We start from the raw sequence: 18,275 nt of genomic DNA on the forward strand, positions 1-18,275 counted from the left end.
GTTGAGGGCCCTGTCAACAACTGTCAGTAAGAAATCACAGTTGAGGAGGAAGGAACACATTTCGAAGCACCACTTTGGAAAGTGGCATCATCGGAACAAATGCGATGGAGGTGAAGGAGCTGAGAGAAAGGGACAGAGTCCTTACAGGGCGTAGGGTGCGAAGAGCTGCAGTCCAGATAGCTGTAGGAGTCAGTGGGTATTAGTAGATAGGCTATTGCCGAAAATGGAGACAGAAAGGTCAGGGAAGAGAAGTGTTTGAGATGGATCAGGTGAAAATGATGGAGGGGTGGAAAGTGGAAGCGAAGTTGATGAATTTTTCCAGGTCCGGATGAGAGCATGAATAGTCCTCGATGTACCGGTAAGGGAGTTGTGGGAGGAGACCGGGTAGGCCTGGAACAAGGAATGTTCCACATACCCAATAAAAAGGATAGCGTAGCTAGGTCCCATGCGGGTACCCATTGCTACACCTTTGATCTGGAGAAAGTGGGATGAGTTAAAGGAGAAGTTATTGAGAGATACAACGAGTTCAGCCAGGCGGAGCAGAGTAGTGGTGGATAGGAATTGTTCAGGCCTCTTTTTGAGAAAGAAGCGAAGAGCTCTCAGGCCACCCTGGTGTGGGATGTGTGAGATTGCATATCCATGGTGAGTAGGAGGCGGTTAGGGCCTGCGAACTGGAAGCTGTCAATATGACGCAGGGCATCAGAGGAATCCCAGATGTAGGTGGGGAGGGAATGGACCAGAGGAGTGAGGATGGGGAGCATGCTGACACAATGGGCCTACAGGGAAAGTCCTTTTTGTGGATTTTGGGAAGTAGGTAAAAGCCGGATGTCCTGCGTTGGAAGACAACTTGGAAGCCATAGGGGGAACGCATTCGGAGCAAATGAGGTCGCTAATGGTGTTGCAGATAATGGCTTGATGTTCAGTGATCTGGTCGTGGTCCAGGGTGGGCTAGGAGGAAGTATCTGAGAGTTGGCGCTCAGCCTCTGCGAGGTAGAGGTCAATACGTCAGATGACAACAGCACCCCCTTTGTTGGCAGTTTTGTTGATAAAGTCGTGGTTGGACCTGATGGAGTGAAGAGCTGAACGTTCGGAAGGAGAGAGGTTGAGAGGGGGCAGAAAAATTAAGCCGGCCAATGTCCCGTCAACAGTTCTCAATGAAAAGATCGAGGGCAGGTAATTGTCCCAGCAGGGGTGTCCAATTGGAGGCAGAATGTTGAAGGCACATGAAAGGATCTGTGGAACAGGGGGAGGACTCTTGCCCAAGTGGGCATGGGGGCAAAGGCGTCGAAAGAAGAGTTCAACATCATATCGAGCCCGGAATTCATTGAGGGTGGGACAATTTGTACCCTTGCGTCCCACCTCAATGAATTCCGTCTCGACATTAGCTCTTTTATCTCCTTACGGATGCTGCCAGACCTGCTGATATTTTCCAGCATTTTCTCTTTTGGTTTCAGATTCCAGCATCTGCAATAATTTGCTTTTATGGAGGGTGATGAGAATCCGCTGTGAGCTGAGCTCTGGTGCTGCTCAATCTGTGCCATAGTCTGACTCCTGTCTATCTGCTGAGTGCGCGATCACACACATCACCTGCATGTGGTATGCCTGGGGGGGGAGGGGGCCAGGTTTAGTAACTGGGAGCCCGGTGGTCTGAGGCTGGAGAGAATTAAGTGATACCTGGTGAGCAGGTGCAGGCCGGCCTGTAGTCCGGAATAACGGGACAGAGGTATCGCATGTCTCGGGTGTAACATTTTCTAATGGTGTACAATGGTAACCCCAACCGTCCCTAGCTCCTGATGTGCTGCCAAGATACCTGGTGGAATTTAAATTCAATGAATAAAATCTGGAATTAAATACCTAGTCTCAATAATAGTGACCTTGAAACTGTTGATGATTGTCGTAAAAACTCATCTGGTTTATTAATGTTCTTTAGGGAAGGAAATCTGTCATCCTTGCCTCGCCTGGCCGACATATGACTCCAGACCCATAGCAATGTGGTTGACTCTCAAATGCCCTCCAAAATGGCCTAGCAAGCCACTCAGTTGTATTCAACCACTATGAAACACAAAAAAGGAATGAAACAGGACGGACCACCCGGCATCGAACCCGGCAACGACAACAGGAAACCCAGCCGATCGACCCTGCAAAGTCCTCCTTACTAACATCTGGGTGCTTGTGCCAAAGTTGGGTGAGCTGTCGCACAGACTAGTTAAGCAACAGCCTGACATAGTCATACTCACAGAATCTTACCTCACAGACAATGTACCATACACCACTATCACCATTCCTTGCTATGTCATGTCTCACCGGCAGGACAGACTCAGCAGAGATGGCGGCACAGTGAGGAAACCAGCAAGAGGGGAAATCATACTTGACCTCATCCTCACCAATCTACCTGCTGCAGATGCATCTGTCCATGACAGTATCGGGAGAAGGACCACTGCACAGTCCTTGTGGAGACAAATTCCCATCTTCACATTGAGGATACCCTCCATCATGTGTGGCACTACTACCGTGCTTAATGGGATAGACTCCAAACAGGTCTAGCAACTTAGGGGCGGCATTTTCCAATTAAGGGGCAATTTGACGTGGCCAATTCACCTACCATGTACATCTTTGGGTTGTGGGGTGAGACTCACTCAGACACGGGGAGAATATACAATATCCACACGGAGTGTGACCCGGGGCCGGGATCGAACCCGGGCGTCCTCAGTGCCATAAGCAGTAATGCTAACCACTGTGCCACCCTGCTACCTGTTTTCACCCAATCTAAGACGCTCTCCTTCCTTTGATAATTATTGAAGTGGATCATCACTGCCCGCGGTGGCTCATTCGGTCTTGGCTTTTGTCTGAACACCCGATGTGCTCTGTCCAATTCCGGAGGGGCAAACACTTCATTCTCTCACCACCCTCCCCAACCCCACCGAAAAAACATTTTGGAAAATACTGGGTTGGCTTCGGGCCCTCCGCTCCCTCTGGCAGTCCAACCTACCTGAGATTTAACCACCGTGACCTATCCTCCACTTTGAGTCTCAGGCCTTTTATTACTTTCTGCCACAACAGCAACTCTGCCTCCACTGAGGCAAACCGATCCTCATGCCTCGATAAGGCCTCCTCCAACCCTTTCAGCGTCTTGTGCCTTTGCGTTCGAAGTTGCACCAATTGTTCATGGATCGGGCTCAAATCTTCTTTAATACTGACTTTAGAAGATTCCTTAATTTCCTGGCCCTACCGCTCGAATTGCCTGTTCATTTGTTCGCCGATCGTTTCAAGCTCCTGCGCCATTACCACGGTCAGTGTGTTGAATGTAATGGACGTGCCGGCCATTTCCCTCCTTCACCTTCCTTCAACGGGATTCCCCCCTGAGCTTTTATAACATTGGGCTTCTTTGTCGACGATTTCGACATACCCCCGTAAAGAAAGAGTTCACCTATTCAACTCACTGAGCTTGGGCACCAAAAACCCCGAAAAAAGCGAGTAAAAGGGATCAGATACAAAGACTTTGCTGTGAGCCACTTTTGTGCGTCTTGTCTTTACAAGACATCACCAGAAGTCCCTTCTGTGGTTGATCCTTAACTGTACCCTGAAATCATTATGCAAGCCACTCAGTTGAAGGGCAATTGGGGAAGGGCAACAAATGATGACCTTGCCATTGTATTGGATTGGATTTGTTTATTGTCACGTGTACCGAGGTACAGTGAAAAGTATTTTTCTGTGAGCAGCTCGAACAGATCATTTAGTACATGAAAATAAAATAAAAAGAAAATGCATAGGGCGGGATTCTCCGCTCCCGGGACTAAGTGCCCGTGGCGTCGTAAATGCCGTCGCGTTTCACGACGCCACAAACAGGGCCCGGGCACGACCTATTCTGGCCCCCCTAAGGGGCCAGCACAGCGCTGGAGCGGTTCAAGCCGCTCCAGCCTCCTTACGCGGCGCCAAATGGCGCATGCGTAGTTGGGGCAGCTCATTCCTGCGCATGTGCAGTTGGACCGCGCCATCCTGTGCATGCGCGGGGAACTTCTTACGCACGCCGGCCCCTCACCAACATTGCACCGGGGTTCTGGGGCCGGCCGTGGAAGGAGGTAGGCCCGGGGGGGGGAGAGGCCGACCCGCCGATCGGTGGGCCCCGATCACGGGCCAGACCCCATCGGAGGCCCCCCAGGTGAAGGAGCCCCCCCTTTCCCCCCACAGGCCGCCCATCCAGGCCGGAGAATCGCCGCTCGCCGTCTGCGGCGATCCTCCAAGCGGCCCGGCACAATTCTCGCGGCGCTGGTTTCGGGGGGGGGGGGGAAGAATCACGTGCAGATGTCGGGGCGGCGTTGCGCGATTCGCACGGCGCCCTGGCGATTCTCTTCCCCCCCCCCCCCCCGCGTGGTGGGGGGAGAATACCGTCCACAGTAGGCAACACAAGGTAAACAATGTCAGTACATAGACACCGGCATCGGTTGAAGCATAAAGGAGTATAGTATCCAATCCAATCTGTTCAAAAAACCTCTCGCAGGCCAAAGCCATTCTGCAGCTTATTTCTTGGAGAAACATTTCACTCCCCTTAAAGTTTCAATAAGCTCTGTGGTTTCAATGTTGTGGTATGCCTGATTTTGTCCCTTTTGTACTTGATTGTTTATATACCATTTCACTCCCCTTGAAATTTCAGTACGCTCTGTGGTTGTGTTGTGCCTGTTTTTATCCATTTGTATTTGGTTGTTTAAATACCATTTCACTCCCCTTGAAGTTTAAATAGACTGTGGTTTCAATGTTGCAAATTGAGTGAATGGTGACTGTAACTGTTTCAGTACATCTCACCGTTGAGATATAGAGTTAACAAAATTGCATGTTTAGAGCCAATGGTACCCTGCCCCATAGAGAAGCTCACTTTCCTGACAAAACAACATGCACACTGCTGTTTTCTGTTCAAGCGTGAAATCCCCTTTCTTAGCATTGCAAAGCTTCTGTCACCTCTCTGATATGTATAGCAATAGATGGTAAGTTGCAAGATGTTAGTTCTGTCACCTATTCCAGCCTGGAAGCATGCCAAACTGAAAAGAATTCTGGGCCATGGTCTCCTTTGTGGACACTGTAAATAATGTCCTCCATGCTCTGAGGCTGCAGGTCTGGTTCCAACAGGTGGTAGAGTATTGTGACAATTTCCTTGGTGAAACATACATAGAAAATAGAAGCAGGAGCAGGCCCTTTGAGCCTGCTGATCATCAAATTCAATACCCTGATCCCGCCTTCTCCCCATGCCCCTTGATCTCTTTAGCCCCAAGAGCTGTATCTAATTCCTTCTTGAAATTACACAACAATTTGGCCTCAACTACTTTCTGTGATAGTGAATTCCACGGATTCATCACTGTCTGGGTGAAAAAATTTCCCCTCACCTCAGTCCTAAAGGGTAGGGGTGACGAATGTGATATAAAATAGTTACTTTAGAGATACTAGTTAATGTAATGTAGAAATAAGCCACTTTGATTCTGGCAGTTAGGGACAAAGGGGTTTGAGACCGCATGGAAAAAGCAGGAAGAGGTGTGTCTATGAGAGTGATGCTGCATTGATAGGGGCCAGAGAAAGGGATTGGAAGTGAGCCAATCAGAATAGATCGAACAGGTCAGGAGGGACATAGGCTGACCTATGTCCGTCGAGTATGTGAAACTTGATACCATTTGAATTGATTTTACAGAGATCCCTTTGTCTCTTTGTTCAGTCGTTTTTCTGGAGCTTAAGAGGCTGGATGTCTCTTATGTTTCTGTAAGATGAATTAAGCTTGCAAGCTAAATAAATAACTTCTTTTTACGTGCAAATCCATCTCAACTTTTATTGAGGCCAGACTGACAGAGAAAGAAATTTGGGGATCAACAGGGGTACATCCAAGTGTCTTTGAACATCAACGTTTACAAGTTTTGTGCCTTTAAAAAAATATAGTTTTTTCATTACCTGTAAACAAGCTCATACTTCTCTGAGTTATATTCCATCTGTTGCCTTGTTGACCTCTTTGCAGTTTCTTTGTGTCCTGTTCACAGTTTACATTCTCACCTACATTTTTTTCATTAGCCTAGAAGGTCATCTTGCAGCACCGGGCCAAGGATCTCTTGTGATGCCATGGCTGTTGACTAAGGCCATTAGAAATTGCATCGCCTCTGTGATACGAATGCAACACAGGGTCAGGATCCCAAACTGTTTTGGCACCTGGGATCCCGATGCAGAATTGAAATCTGGTTCAGATGAAATACTTAATTATCTGTGCCAATGAGAATATCTGGCAGTAATTGATACTCCCTTCATCTGCTGTGCAGAGAGACCTGGGTGTGCTAGTGCATGAGTTGCAAAAAGTTGGTTTACAGGTGCAACAGGTGATTAAGAAGGCAAATGGAATTTTGTCCTTCATTGCTAGAGGGATGGAGTTTAAGACTAGGGAGGTTATGCTGCAATTGTATAAGGTGTTAGTGAGGCCACACCTGGAGTATTGTGTTCAGTTTTGGTCTCCTTACTTGAGAAAGGACGTACTGGCACTGGAGGGTGTGCAGAGGAGATTCACTAGGTTAATCCCAGAGCTGAAGGGGTTGGATTATGAGGAGAGGTTGAGTAGACTGGGACTGTACTCATTGGAATTTAGAAGGATGAGGGGGGATCTTATAGAAACATATAAAATTATGAAGGGAATAGATAGGATAGATGCGGGCAGGTTGTTTCCACTGGCGGGTGAAAGCAGAACTAGGGGGCATAGCCTCAAAATAAGGGGAGGTAGATTTAGGACTGAGTTTAGGAGGAACATCTTCACCCAAAGGGTTGTGAATCTATGGAATTCCTTGCCCAGTGAAGCAGTAGTGGTTCCTTCATTAAATGCTTTTAAGAGAAAGATAGATAGTTTTTTGAAGAATAAAGGGATTAAGGGTTATGATGTTCGGGCCGGAAAGTGGAGCTGAGTCCACAAAAGATCAGCCATGATCTCATTGAATAGTGGAGCAGGCTCGAGGGGCCAGATGGCCTACTCCTGCTCCTAGTTCTTATGTTCTTATTATCAGCAAAAGATTACTCAGACTGAAATGGAGAAGACTTAGCTTTGAAGCATATTTAATTCATTTTGACCATAGAATTGCAGCAGCTTCTGGCCATTCAATTGATACGGGGGGCAACGATATGTGGGCGGGATTTTTCATTCGCCCTTGCGGCGTGTTTTGCAGCGGTGGATGCCATTGGGCCAGCGGCAGAATCGTCTGGTCCCGTTGTCAACGAGATTTCCCGTTGTTTGAACCTCACGCTACCAGGAAACCCACGGTGGGTGTTCGCCATCGGCGAGACCGGTAGATCCCGCCAGCAAGATAAGAATATTAGAATTTACACTTCTAAACATACATCTGTCCCTCTCATGAAGTTTGCACAGCAATAATGACAAAACGCCAGTAGCCTCAGTTAATTTGACAGCAAGTTCCAGCTTAATGTTTCATTTTAGGCAGATCACACGATGTATAAGACACACTCTGCCAGTTACTCTTCCAAAAAAAAGAAAATATGATGATGTGTTAGGTACAGAGCCTGTGTCGAAAATTGTCCCTATTGTGTATTTCCAAGCAAGTGGCTTGTATTTGCAAATCTGAAGGAAAATGGTGAAAAATGCATAAACATCCATTCATACACTGAGGCATAAGTGTATTATTAAACAGTGCAATAGTTTTTTAATAAGAAAATGTAGTTGCAATGACAAAACATGAGGTTAAGATCAGATGGCAGAGCTTTGTTGCATTAATGGTAATTGAACAACCATAAACAAAGCATGTGAGCAGAAAAGTAACTGATTCATTATTTCCCTTGGATTAAGAAGGCTTTTTGTTTAGAGAATTTGCTGTTTCGTTACTTTATGGTGAAATAAAGTACTTTTCCAGTAATTTAATCCTGAATATTATTGATTTTGGCAGGTGGTAACTAGTGAAATATGATTGAAGTTGGATATCTTGGATATTTTTCTATTCGGTAACTGATTTATTGGTATTCATGTTGTACTCGAATTGGAATAAAATTGTAAGCATGTACTTGATGTAGATATTTGCTATATCAAAATATTTTCTAATATTTAAATACTCTTTTAATCCATAAAAATTCTTGTAGCTCACCATTCATTCTACAGCATGTAGAATACTCCTTTGACTCTTAATTTAAATCTTGTTTTGCTTTTCTAAATTAAAGCTATTATGTGCAACAAATTAAATATGCATGTAACTAAACTGTAAATATCTTAAGTTCCATCTCCAGCTGTATTCATAGAATCCCTACAGTGCAGAAGAAGCCCATTCGGTCCATCGAATACATACCAACCCTCTGAAAGATCACCCCAGCTAGGCCCACTCCCCCACCCCATCTCCGTAATCCCACCTAACCTACACGTCTTTGACTGTGGGATGAAATCAGAGCACCCAGATGAAACTCAAGCAGACACGGGGAGAATGTGTGAACTCCAAACACAGTCACCCAAGGCTCAATGAACCCGGGTCCCTGTTGCTGTGAGACAACGGTATTAACCACTGTGCCACCATGCCGGTCGTTCATTGTGTGTAATGCGTATAAAGCATCACTAAGTGTAATTTGTTAAATTTTAAATACATGTAGTCTGTAAACTATGGCTAAATTTCTTTTATTTGCGCATCAGTGATGTTGTAATTATTCAATGGCATATATCGGCATTATTTTCCTATGTTCGTATTTTTCCTTCCAACTATGTATCTGAAGTTCATATCCTGCCTTCCAAATAGTATAATTGGTGCTGTCGCGGCCTCTTCCGTAACTTGATATGCAGAGAACTGTGGAGAAAGTGCTCATTATTTTGTTCCATTTTTAAAAAATATCAACATTGTTTGGGAAAATTTCTATTAGTCGCTACGATCGTAAAGCATAAGCTGAACAAAACCAGCGAAAGCAATGATATGGTATTTGCAGTCTCTTGTGGTTAAAATTATTTGTTGTTAAAAAAAATCGTTATTAACCAAAATGTTCAAATGATCTCTCTGACTCAATGCTTGAGGCTCAGCCCACTTATAATAATAATAGTAATCTTTATTGTCACAAGTAGGCTTACATTAACGCTGCAATAAAGTTATTTTGAAAAGCCCATCGTCGCCATATTGCGGCGCTTGTTCGGGTACGCAGAGGGAGAATTCAGAATGTCCAAATGACCTAATAGCACGTCTTTCGGGACTTGTGGGAGGAAACCGGAGCACCCGGAAGAAACCCACGCAGACACTGGGAGAACGTGCAGACTCCACACAGACAGTGACCCAAGCCGGGAATCGAACCTGTGACCCAAGCGCTGTGAACCAACAGTGCCAACCACTGTGCTACCGTGACGTAGCTTAACAATATATTTGTATTTTGGAGAGTATTTGAGATGTAAGAAAAGATTAAAGGAAGCCATTTAACATACTGGAGAGCGTTAAGGTTCCTCTCCACTTTTAATTCATTTTTTAAAAATAACTCAAAATTCAGATGCATAGCTCTTTTTCTGGACAGTACAACTGGCCTTAGAGGTTCAAAATGGAGTCCGTGGCAAATGCAGTGAATATCCGTTGGAAGTACATAGAGTAGACAGGTGATGATGTCAATCAGCTGTAACATTGACATGATGCCAACGCTGTCATTTGGACGTCAAACTCCATCTAATGCCTTCTCTTAATCATGCTCAACAACATGAAGGACCACTACTGCCATTTAACGGGATCATCAACTGCCTTCAGGCTAGGTGCTGATTGATTTCTAGTGGCTGTTGCTACGGTTTAATGTTTGATGTCTTCAGCATTTCTTTAAAATTGCTAAAATCTACATTGAGTGGTGTATCAGATGTTCATATGTGTATTGTAGTAGGTATATTTCCTTTGGGGTATATAATGCCTGGGAAAATGGGCAAAACACACAGAGCAGGACAAACTGTCAGAAGAGGATGAGAAGAAGAAGGCTCTCAACAGGAGGCTATATCCAGCCATGATGTACAAGGAGCTATTTCACTACTTGAACCTCAGCTAGGAGTAATGTGTCAGACATCTGTACTTCAGTAATGGTGACCTGAACTGAAATCTGTAGGCTACTGCAGTCACAATGGTAATCTAGGAGTAGGATGAAGAACTCATTGCTAGTGGTTGTGAAGGTAACCATGGGCATGAACCTTTATGTGTCGGGCTTATTCCAGGCTGTATTTGTAACAGGGGTTATCCATTGATGTATGGCTCATGATGCCAGTGTACAATTCTCACACACATGCACAGCATGAATACACCAAAAGCCATGCTGCCACATGAAATATAATGGTGTGTTGAAACAATGCGTCCACTGCCTCCACCTTTCTGGACGAATCGTGCAGTATTTGGCAGAATGGGTGTTAAGATTCATAGTTCTCTGCTGTATGCCCACCAAGCTTGTAATTATGACGGCCCATCTCTTGTCACCAGCTATACAGTGAGCAGCTGAAGAGCAGGAAGAGGAAGCAAGGAGACAGCCTTGACGGTCCATTTCTGGCTGAGCTGTCCCTCTATCGAGCTGTGATGCGAGTAACAACCCCTAATTCTCCATTCACCAAGTGTAAAGCACCAATTGGTCATGAAAGAGTGTTTTATCAATAAACTATTAAAATCAGAAATTTGGTGCAGAAGCCAGATAAATTGATTTTCTTTCATTCATTCATGGAATGTGGGCATCACTACCTCCGCCAGCATTTATTGCCCATCCATAATTGCCCTTGAGAAAGTGGTGGTAAGTTGCCTTCTTGAACATCTGCAGTCCATGTGACATAGGTACACCCACAGTGCTGTTAGGTAGGAGAGTTCCAGGATTTTGGCCCAGTGATATCAAAGGAACGGCAATATATTTCCACGTCAGGATGATGTGTGGCTTGGAGGGGAACTTCCAGGTGGTGGTGCTCCCATGTGTCTGCCGGTCTTGTCCTTCTAGAAGGTGGCGGTTGTGGGTTTCGAAGGTGCTGTCGAAGAGTTACTGCGGTGCATCTTGTTGATCGTACACACTGTGCATCGGTGGGAGTGAATGTTTGTGAATGGCGTGCCAATCAAGCAGATTGTCCTAATGGTGTCAAGCTTCTTCAGTGTTGCTGGAGCTACACTCATCCAGGCAAGGGAGACTATTGTAGATGGTGGACAGGCTTCCAGGAATCAGGACATGAGTTACTTGCCTTAATGTGCCTAGCCTCTGACCTGCCCTTGAGCCACAGTATTTATATGGCTAGTCCAGTTCAGTTTCTGGTCATTAGTAACCCCCAGGATGTTGATAATGGGCGATTCAGCAATGGTGGTATCATTGAATGTCAATTAATAATAAAACTAAAATTATCAATTCAATTAAAACATTTTGAGCAATCAAATAAATAAAGTTGTATAGTCATGGCAAGGAAGATGGTGTGCTGTAACTGCAGCATGTGGAAGTTTGCAATCCCACTCCCTGTGCCAGTTTTAAAAGTCTACGGTATAATGTTTTTTGACCAGTAGTAAGATAGGATAGGGACTTCATTTGTAATTTCTTTAGCCTTCAGTTGTCACTTTTGAGCTTATTTACAATCTTCGTTTCACCTTTGCAGATCACTCATTAACGAGTATGATTGTCCACCTAAGAAACTCCGTATTACAGGTCATGGGTTCTGTGGGTCCATGCATTGCTGATGAGCCCAATCCTAGAGCCGCAGCTTTGACCACACACTTGGCAGATGTTTCCGGGAGGTGGAATCGGTCCTTGGGCTCTAGATCGCTGGTATTCTTTTCCCAGGCCTCCCCTTGCCTATTGGGTGTCCTCAAAGAATTGTGACCCTTAAATCAGAAAGTTCCTCCAAGTAGGCCTCTTCTGTGTAAGGATCTCCCAGGCGTTGACGTTTATGTTGCATTTCCTGAGGTAAGCCTTCAGGATTTTTTGTAGTGCTTCCTTTGTTCTCATCTTGTTCAGAAGCCTTACTTGAGCTGGGCGAAGAAGATTTACTTTGGCAGTAAGGAATCTGATATCCTAAGCACATGGCAGGCCCAGTGGTGTTGGCTTAGAATGATCATGGCCACGATGCTGGTGCTCTTGGCTCCTTCAAGGATGCTGATGTTAGTACGCCTGTCCTCCCTGCTGATGTGGAGAATCTGTCTCCGACAGTGTTGATAGTACCTCTGCATGGCCTTGTGGTGGCGGCTGTACGTAATCCCAAGTTTTTGAGCTGTATAGACGAGTTGGGAGGTTGACTACCTTGTACGTGAGGAACTTGGTTTCAGCATGAATGTCGCGATTGTCAAAGACTCCCGCCTTAAGCGTTGGAAGGAGGCATTTGCTAATTGGATACAGTGTTGGGTCTCCTCATCGATGTCAGCCTTAGATGGGTGGTGGCTCCCATGTGGAGGAAATGTCCCAAGTTTGGTAGGGTTTCTCCATTGACCTTAATGGAGGGAGAAACCAGATGTTACCCTGGGGTGGGTTGGTAAAGGACTTGTCTTCTTTAGATTGAGGCTGAGACTGATTCTTTGATGTGCTTCCGCGAAGGTGTCAAGCATGGCTTGTAGATTCTCGTCAGAGAGTGGAGATGGCAATGTCATCCTCATACTGAAGTTCCACAAGAGATATGTGTGTTTTTTTTCTTGGATTTTAACTAGTTGAGGTTGAAAGTTTTCCATCCAACCTGTAGACTATGTCCACTCTACTGGGAAGCTTCTTCTTGACAAGGTGAAGGATGATAGCGATGACGATGGAGAAAAAGGTTGGGGCAATGGTACATCCGTGATTGACTTCAGTCTTGACCTCAAAGGTTGCTATCTTATTTAAGTTGGTGAGGACTGTCACCAACATCTTGTCGTGGAGGAGTCAGAGGATGTTGATGAATTTCTCTGGACGGCCTGCCTTTGACAAGGTCTTCCACAGCACTTCCCAATTGACTGAGTCAAAGCCTTGGTCTGATCAACGAAGGCCATGTAGAGTGGCTGATCTTGCTCCTTGCTTCCTCTTGAAGTTGTCAAGCAGTAAAAATCAAGTCCACTGTTCCACGGTTTGGTCAGAAGCCACACTGGCTTTCTGGAAAGATTTCTTCTGATACTGGGAGAAGCCGGCTAGCGAGGGTTTGGGCGATGATCTTCATGGCGATGGAGAGTAGGGAGATTCCTCGGTAGTTCCCACAATCAGCTTTGTCTCCTTTCTTGAAGTTGGCAGCATCCCTGAGGTTGGCAGGAATTTCTTCTTTGTCCCAGATTTTTCAGGAACAACTGATGAAGATTCCATAGAATTCCTACAGTGCAGAAGAAGGCTATTCTGTGCCTCCATGCCGCCCATGAGTGATCTCTTCTTCAAGTTTCAAAATCTCCACAGGAATTCCGCCCACTTCTGAAGCTTTTCCAAACTTAACATGTTTTAAGGCCGCTTCAACTTCATCCAGACTTAATGAGAGTCCAAGATCATCTTTGTTGGGGATTTCCTCAAACATGTCTTTATCTATGATTGAATAACAGTTGAGGAGTTCTTTGAAGTGTTCTATATTGACACTATCTTGTAAATGGCTAGAGCATATTCCTTCATAAATTACAAGTATGTGGTAATATTTAAAACAGCAATATAATGTACTGTATCCCTATATTAAATAGCAGTAGTAATGAGAAAAAAAAGTGCATTAAAGTTATTTTCCCCATTTTCGTTAGCCTTTGCAATTGAGAAAATTATGCCTTTATAATTTCAGAGAAAATATCATGGTATTTTAATCCTGACTATCTGCTTCAGCATTCTATCAGAATGATTTTCATTTTTTTCATTTTGGTTATACAGGAGGAAGCAATTCATGGATTTCACGTTAGCAGTTACCTGGAGTTTATGGGAAATCTGGAACATTCCTACAGAACTACTATACTGACAGAAATGAAGAACATTAAATCATAAATAGTGAAAACAACTTCAAAATTAAAGATTTATTTACTACCTACTAGCTCCACCATCTTTAATTCTTATTAGTGTTATGTTTTTACCATGATAATAACAGAATTGTTTCAAAGTATCTTATTTGAACAACGTAAAGCTATTGTGTTACAGATTTGCACATTTTATGCTTTAACTCCATTACTGAATCTTCTAGAACGAAAGCCAAGTGGGCAACGTTGGTAGAAAACAATCTCTCTGCCCGCCAAGACACTATGCCTGTCTTGTAACTGCTGGGAAATCACCTCACAGTGGATGACATTCTCTAAGAACGTGCTTGCTGTATGGGTTTGGGTAGTTCATTACATGTGCAATAAATATGATTTATCATTGAATGAAAAACATGTTATCAGCAATTCTGCAAAGGTTTGAATAAATTTTACCATAATCTCTCAATGTTTCTGTCGCAAGTTAAATAAAATCTAATTTGGGGAGGATTATGTGGATATGTTTTTTTGTATTCTGCTGACCAAAATCATTTTCTCTGTCGTATGTTATCGTGGGAACATAAATGTTGAAAACAGTGGGGGCTCAATTTTCACAGCTCTCATGATGGTTCTCCACAATTGTCTCTGAGGTTTCCATGAACCTTTTGCTAAAATTATGGGGGCATTTGTTAATTGGTTTATCTCAAGAGACTGTAGCTCATGTGACTTCAATGAATCTCCTGATATTTAAATAGGCTGGAAATGTCACTTGTGTAAAATAATAGATATTGGGGGCGATTTTGAGCCCACACTAGCAGTGCGCAAGATTGGCAACGTGGGCGCAAAATCCAATGGGGGGGGAAACTTGATAGGGTTGGCACTGCCAATCTGACTGCCACCCAGTGCCACAGGGCAGTGCCAGTGACGGGCCCTGAGATGCGCCCATGGGGGAGGGGGGTTAATTTGTGTATGGGGGGGGGGAGAAGAGTAGGAATGCAGCCGATGATTGTTGGCAGGGAGATGGGAATGCCGCCGATGATTGTTGGGCGTGGGATGGTACGACGCCGGTGATTGCCAGGAGTGGGTGGAGGAGAATTCCCAATACCTCCATGGTGGGAGCTGAGGGCTGTTCGGTTTCAATGTTGATCTTTAAAGGTGGCACCCTGATCTCTGTGGAGCCTGTTGCTGGGGCTATCAGGGTGCCGCCCGCCAGAGTGATAGTGTAAATCATACCCACATTTTCTTTCTTTAAAGAGGGTCAAGATTTGGAGGGAAATCTGGTCTGTGCAACTGGAGAGTTGCACACCAGTTTTCAGTCTGAGCCTGACACTTGGCAAAATTCCAGTAGGATTCCATTCATTGGGTTTTTGGTTTGTTGAATTAAAAGTGTATGTGAGTTCTTTTTTCTGAGATGAGGGGTTGGGTGGAGAGTCAGGATCTCTCCGACATCCCTCCCATTTAATAAAATTTAACTTGTTGATGAATATTCCCAGTAATTACTATTTCTTTTTTTCTATAAATTTAGAGTACCCTATTCATAAACATTGATTTCAATATTAAAGAGAACCCAACTGCAAATAAATATCCAGTGGTTCCACTGGACAGGAAAATCCACAAGGACGAGGGATCTGCTTAATACCTCTCACAATGTCAAAATTATTCCACCTCAAGTTGTGCTGTGGCATCTAAATAATTGGTAAATCACTCATTAAGAATGCGAAAAGGAACTTTGAACTTAGGAAAAAGCCTTCAATCTCATCAGCCCATACCTCCTCATGTCCTCTATGCCAATGATTTGCAGGTTATCCTTTTCAAAAGATATCGATAGCTTTAAATTACAGGGCCCTCATCCCATCATTGTCTGCTTCCCTCTCATGACTCATTTTGTCCTGCAGATAGAGAAGCAGCAATGAGAGGCTTGAAGTGTCAGAAACATATATGAATATGAGTTCAAGACATTGGCAGGAATTCTGTAGCCGTGCGATTCACTTTTAGAACCGGCAGTACATCCACGCCCGCGTGTTTACCAGTGGCGTGAGGTGGCTTCAATGGGAAATCACATTGACAAGTGGTGGGAGTGTAGAATCCCGCCATCAACATTTGGAATACCGACAAGAAACACGTTGAGAACCGGAGAATCCAGCCCATTGTTCTGACCCTGGACCAGACCCCAAGTGTTTGTTAAGATCTGACTGGGGACCAGTTACCTTTTTTTTTAAAGCCAATAAAGTTTGAGATTCAAAAAACAATAAAATAAAGCCATGGGCTGCATGTGGCGCAGTGGTTAGCACTGGGACAACAGCGCTGAGTTTGAATCCAGGCCCTGGGTCACTGTGTGTGGAGTTTACACATTCTCCCCGTGTCTGAATGGGTTTCACCCCCACAACCCAAAAGATGTGCAGGTTATGTGGATTGGCCATGCTAAATTGCCCCTTAATTGGAAAAAAAATAATTGAGTATTCTAAATTTTTTTTTATTTTTTTTTAAATAAAATAAAGCCACAGGATTCCACAGGCAGGATTCTCTGTATAGGTGGCTAAGGGCCCGATCCAACGGCCACGCTGTACCGGAAAAGCAGCTCAACACGGCGCAGCATGACCGATGAAAGCCAGGAAACTGTGCTCTTGGGATCTACCCGGCTCGCAATGCCTCGCGAGGTTCAACGCGATTGCATGAGACGTTGCAATGTAAATCTCCGCCCATTGTGGGCGGGGCCACATTTTGGGAAATCTGCATATTAGCGAGAGGCAGTAAGCCTCACTAAAGTGAAGATTCCCGATGTACCTGAGGCTTTGGGATACATCACCTCCACCTCGGGTGAGCGCCGTTCAGCACTGGTCCCCACAAAGGGGGATCAGATGGAATGGCACTCGTAGGGGTCTCCCAGGGGATCGGAGGCCCTGAGCTGCATGCCCTTTGGACAAAGTGTTGCCCTGGCACTGCTAGTGCCAGCCTGACATTGTGAAGATACCCAGGCGGCACTGTCATCGAGCATAGGCACTGTGCGTGTGATTGGGTTGGGGGTGCCCACCATGGTTCTTGGGAGGGTGCGCGGGGGTGACCCTTGCATTGTGCGTCTGGGCTGGGGCAAGTCGGAGATTGTTTCGGGAGCTTCAGAGATCAGGATGCCATTTTAAATGGCAGCCTGATCTCTTGCTACAGTGGGGAGTTCCAGCGAGCGGAGCTCCCCACTGTACAAAACAGGGCTATGTGCAGCCTTGGTCGCATTCAGGCCCCTTCTACCATATTGAGTATTGTTGAATAGCCATGTGTTTCTCGTCACTGTGAGCGCCGGGAAACACGGCTAAACACATTCACTGGTGGACTCTGTTCACTTTTTCGAGAATCGCGCCCTAAGTGTTGATGCCGGGACTGAATTGCATGCGATTTGCGTTCCCATTGAGGACGCTATTTGTGGAGAAATTCAGGACATGCTGCGAGCCTCATCAGGAGTACCGACACCCAGTGCCGCAAAAAGATGAATGATCTCAGAGCAGCTTGGATGAGTCACCACCTGTGTGACCCTGGCACCACTCCCATCTCTTACTCCTCGCATCACCCCCTAACCCTCTAGAGGCCAACCAAAAGCCACTTACCTGCATCTCCTTTACATCCTACCCTCGATCAAACCCCAACACCTGCATTGTCGTTTTTGGCCAGGTGTCTTACACACACATGCCACCAACCACAGCACCGCGCCCCCCCCCACCCCCCCCCCCCCCCCCACTCCGTAGACCTCGCCTCCATGCATCTTGCCATGTCCTATTTGTGTTCCCAAGGACAAGGCAGCCCATAATGGTAGGGAGCGCCAGAAAACTGGCGAGGCAGAAGGGTAGATTCGGAAGAGGAGGTGGGCATGCGGCAACCAAGCATGATCCCAATGCAAAATGTCCCTCTCTCACAGACCTCAAGATCTCGCCATGTCTTTTGTCTTGCAGGACCACTATCAGACGAGGCTTCCCCCCCCCCCCCCCCCCCCCCCAGCCACATCCCCAGCACACCCTTGGAGTACCAGTCCAGGGAAGACACTGACTTCATGGCGCTGCTGTCGCCTGCACCCTCCACCATCACAGAGATTATGACCTCTGGGTGGGACATTTCAGTGAAGAGAGTCCTGGCTCACCTGGTGCACACTTCACACATGCTCCAGCACATCAAGTGCAGGTGGGGACACCCGATGGAGCGGATGGTTGGAGGTCCCAGAAGATAGCTGGATAGGTGTCGCCCCTTTGGAAGGTACGATTCCATCACTGGTAGAGATGCAGACAGAGAGACAGAAATTACAGGAGGGGTGTCAGTGACTTTCCAATGCCTGCAGTTACAGCTGGAGGAGTCCAAACGTCTTCAGGCACAGGAGATTTTACTGCCAATGGGTGGTACCCAGGCCAACACTGAACGGGGGGCATCGGCAGTGGAAGCCTTTGACCAAGAAGTCAGAGCATG

At 45.7% G+C, this 18,275-nt stretch overlaps 1 protein-coding gene across 6 annotated transcripts in view; it reads left to right on the forward strand.

The window, feature by feature from the left end:
• Window positions 1-14,340, forward strand: part of tbc1d32 (TBC1 domain family, member 32) — a 452,053-nt gene extending 437,713 nt beyond the window's left edge. For 5 of the 6 annotated variants that reach the window (XM_072499359.1, XM_072499363.1, XM_072499360.1 and 2 more), the window contains one exon: window positions 13,759-14,340. In XM_072499359.1, coding sequence (XP_072355460.1) covers window positions 13,759-13,869 — 111 coding nt within the window. In that variant the 3' untranslated portion in view covers window positions 13,870-14,340. Of the gene's footprint in view, window positions 1-7,907; window positions 7,963-13,758 lie in introns of all 6 variants that reach the window. The other variant, XM_072499364.1, reaches the window with a different exon arrangement.
• Window positions 14,341-18,275: the final 3,935 nt, after the last annotated feature.

The sequence above is a fragment of the Scyliorhinus torazame genome, chromosome 4 (assembly GCF_047496885.1).
Source record: "Scyliorhinus torazame isolate Kashiwa2021f chromosome 4, sScyTor2.1, whole genome shotgun sequence".
In the NCBI taxonomy this organism is placed as follows: Eukaryota; Metazoa; Chordata; class Chondrichthyes; order Carcharhiniformes; family Scyliorhinidae; genus Scyliorhinus; species Scyliorhinus torazame.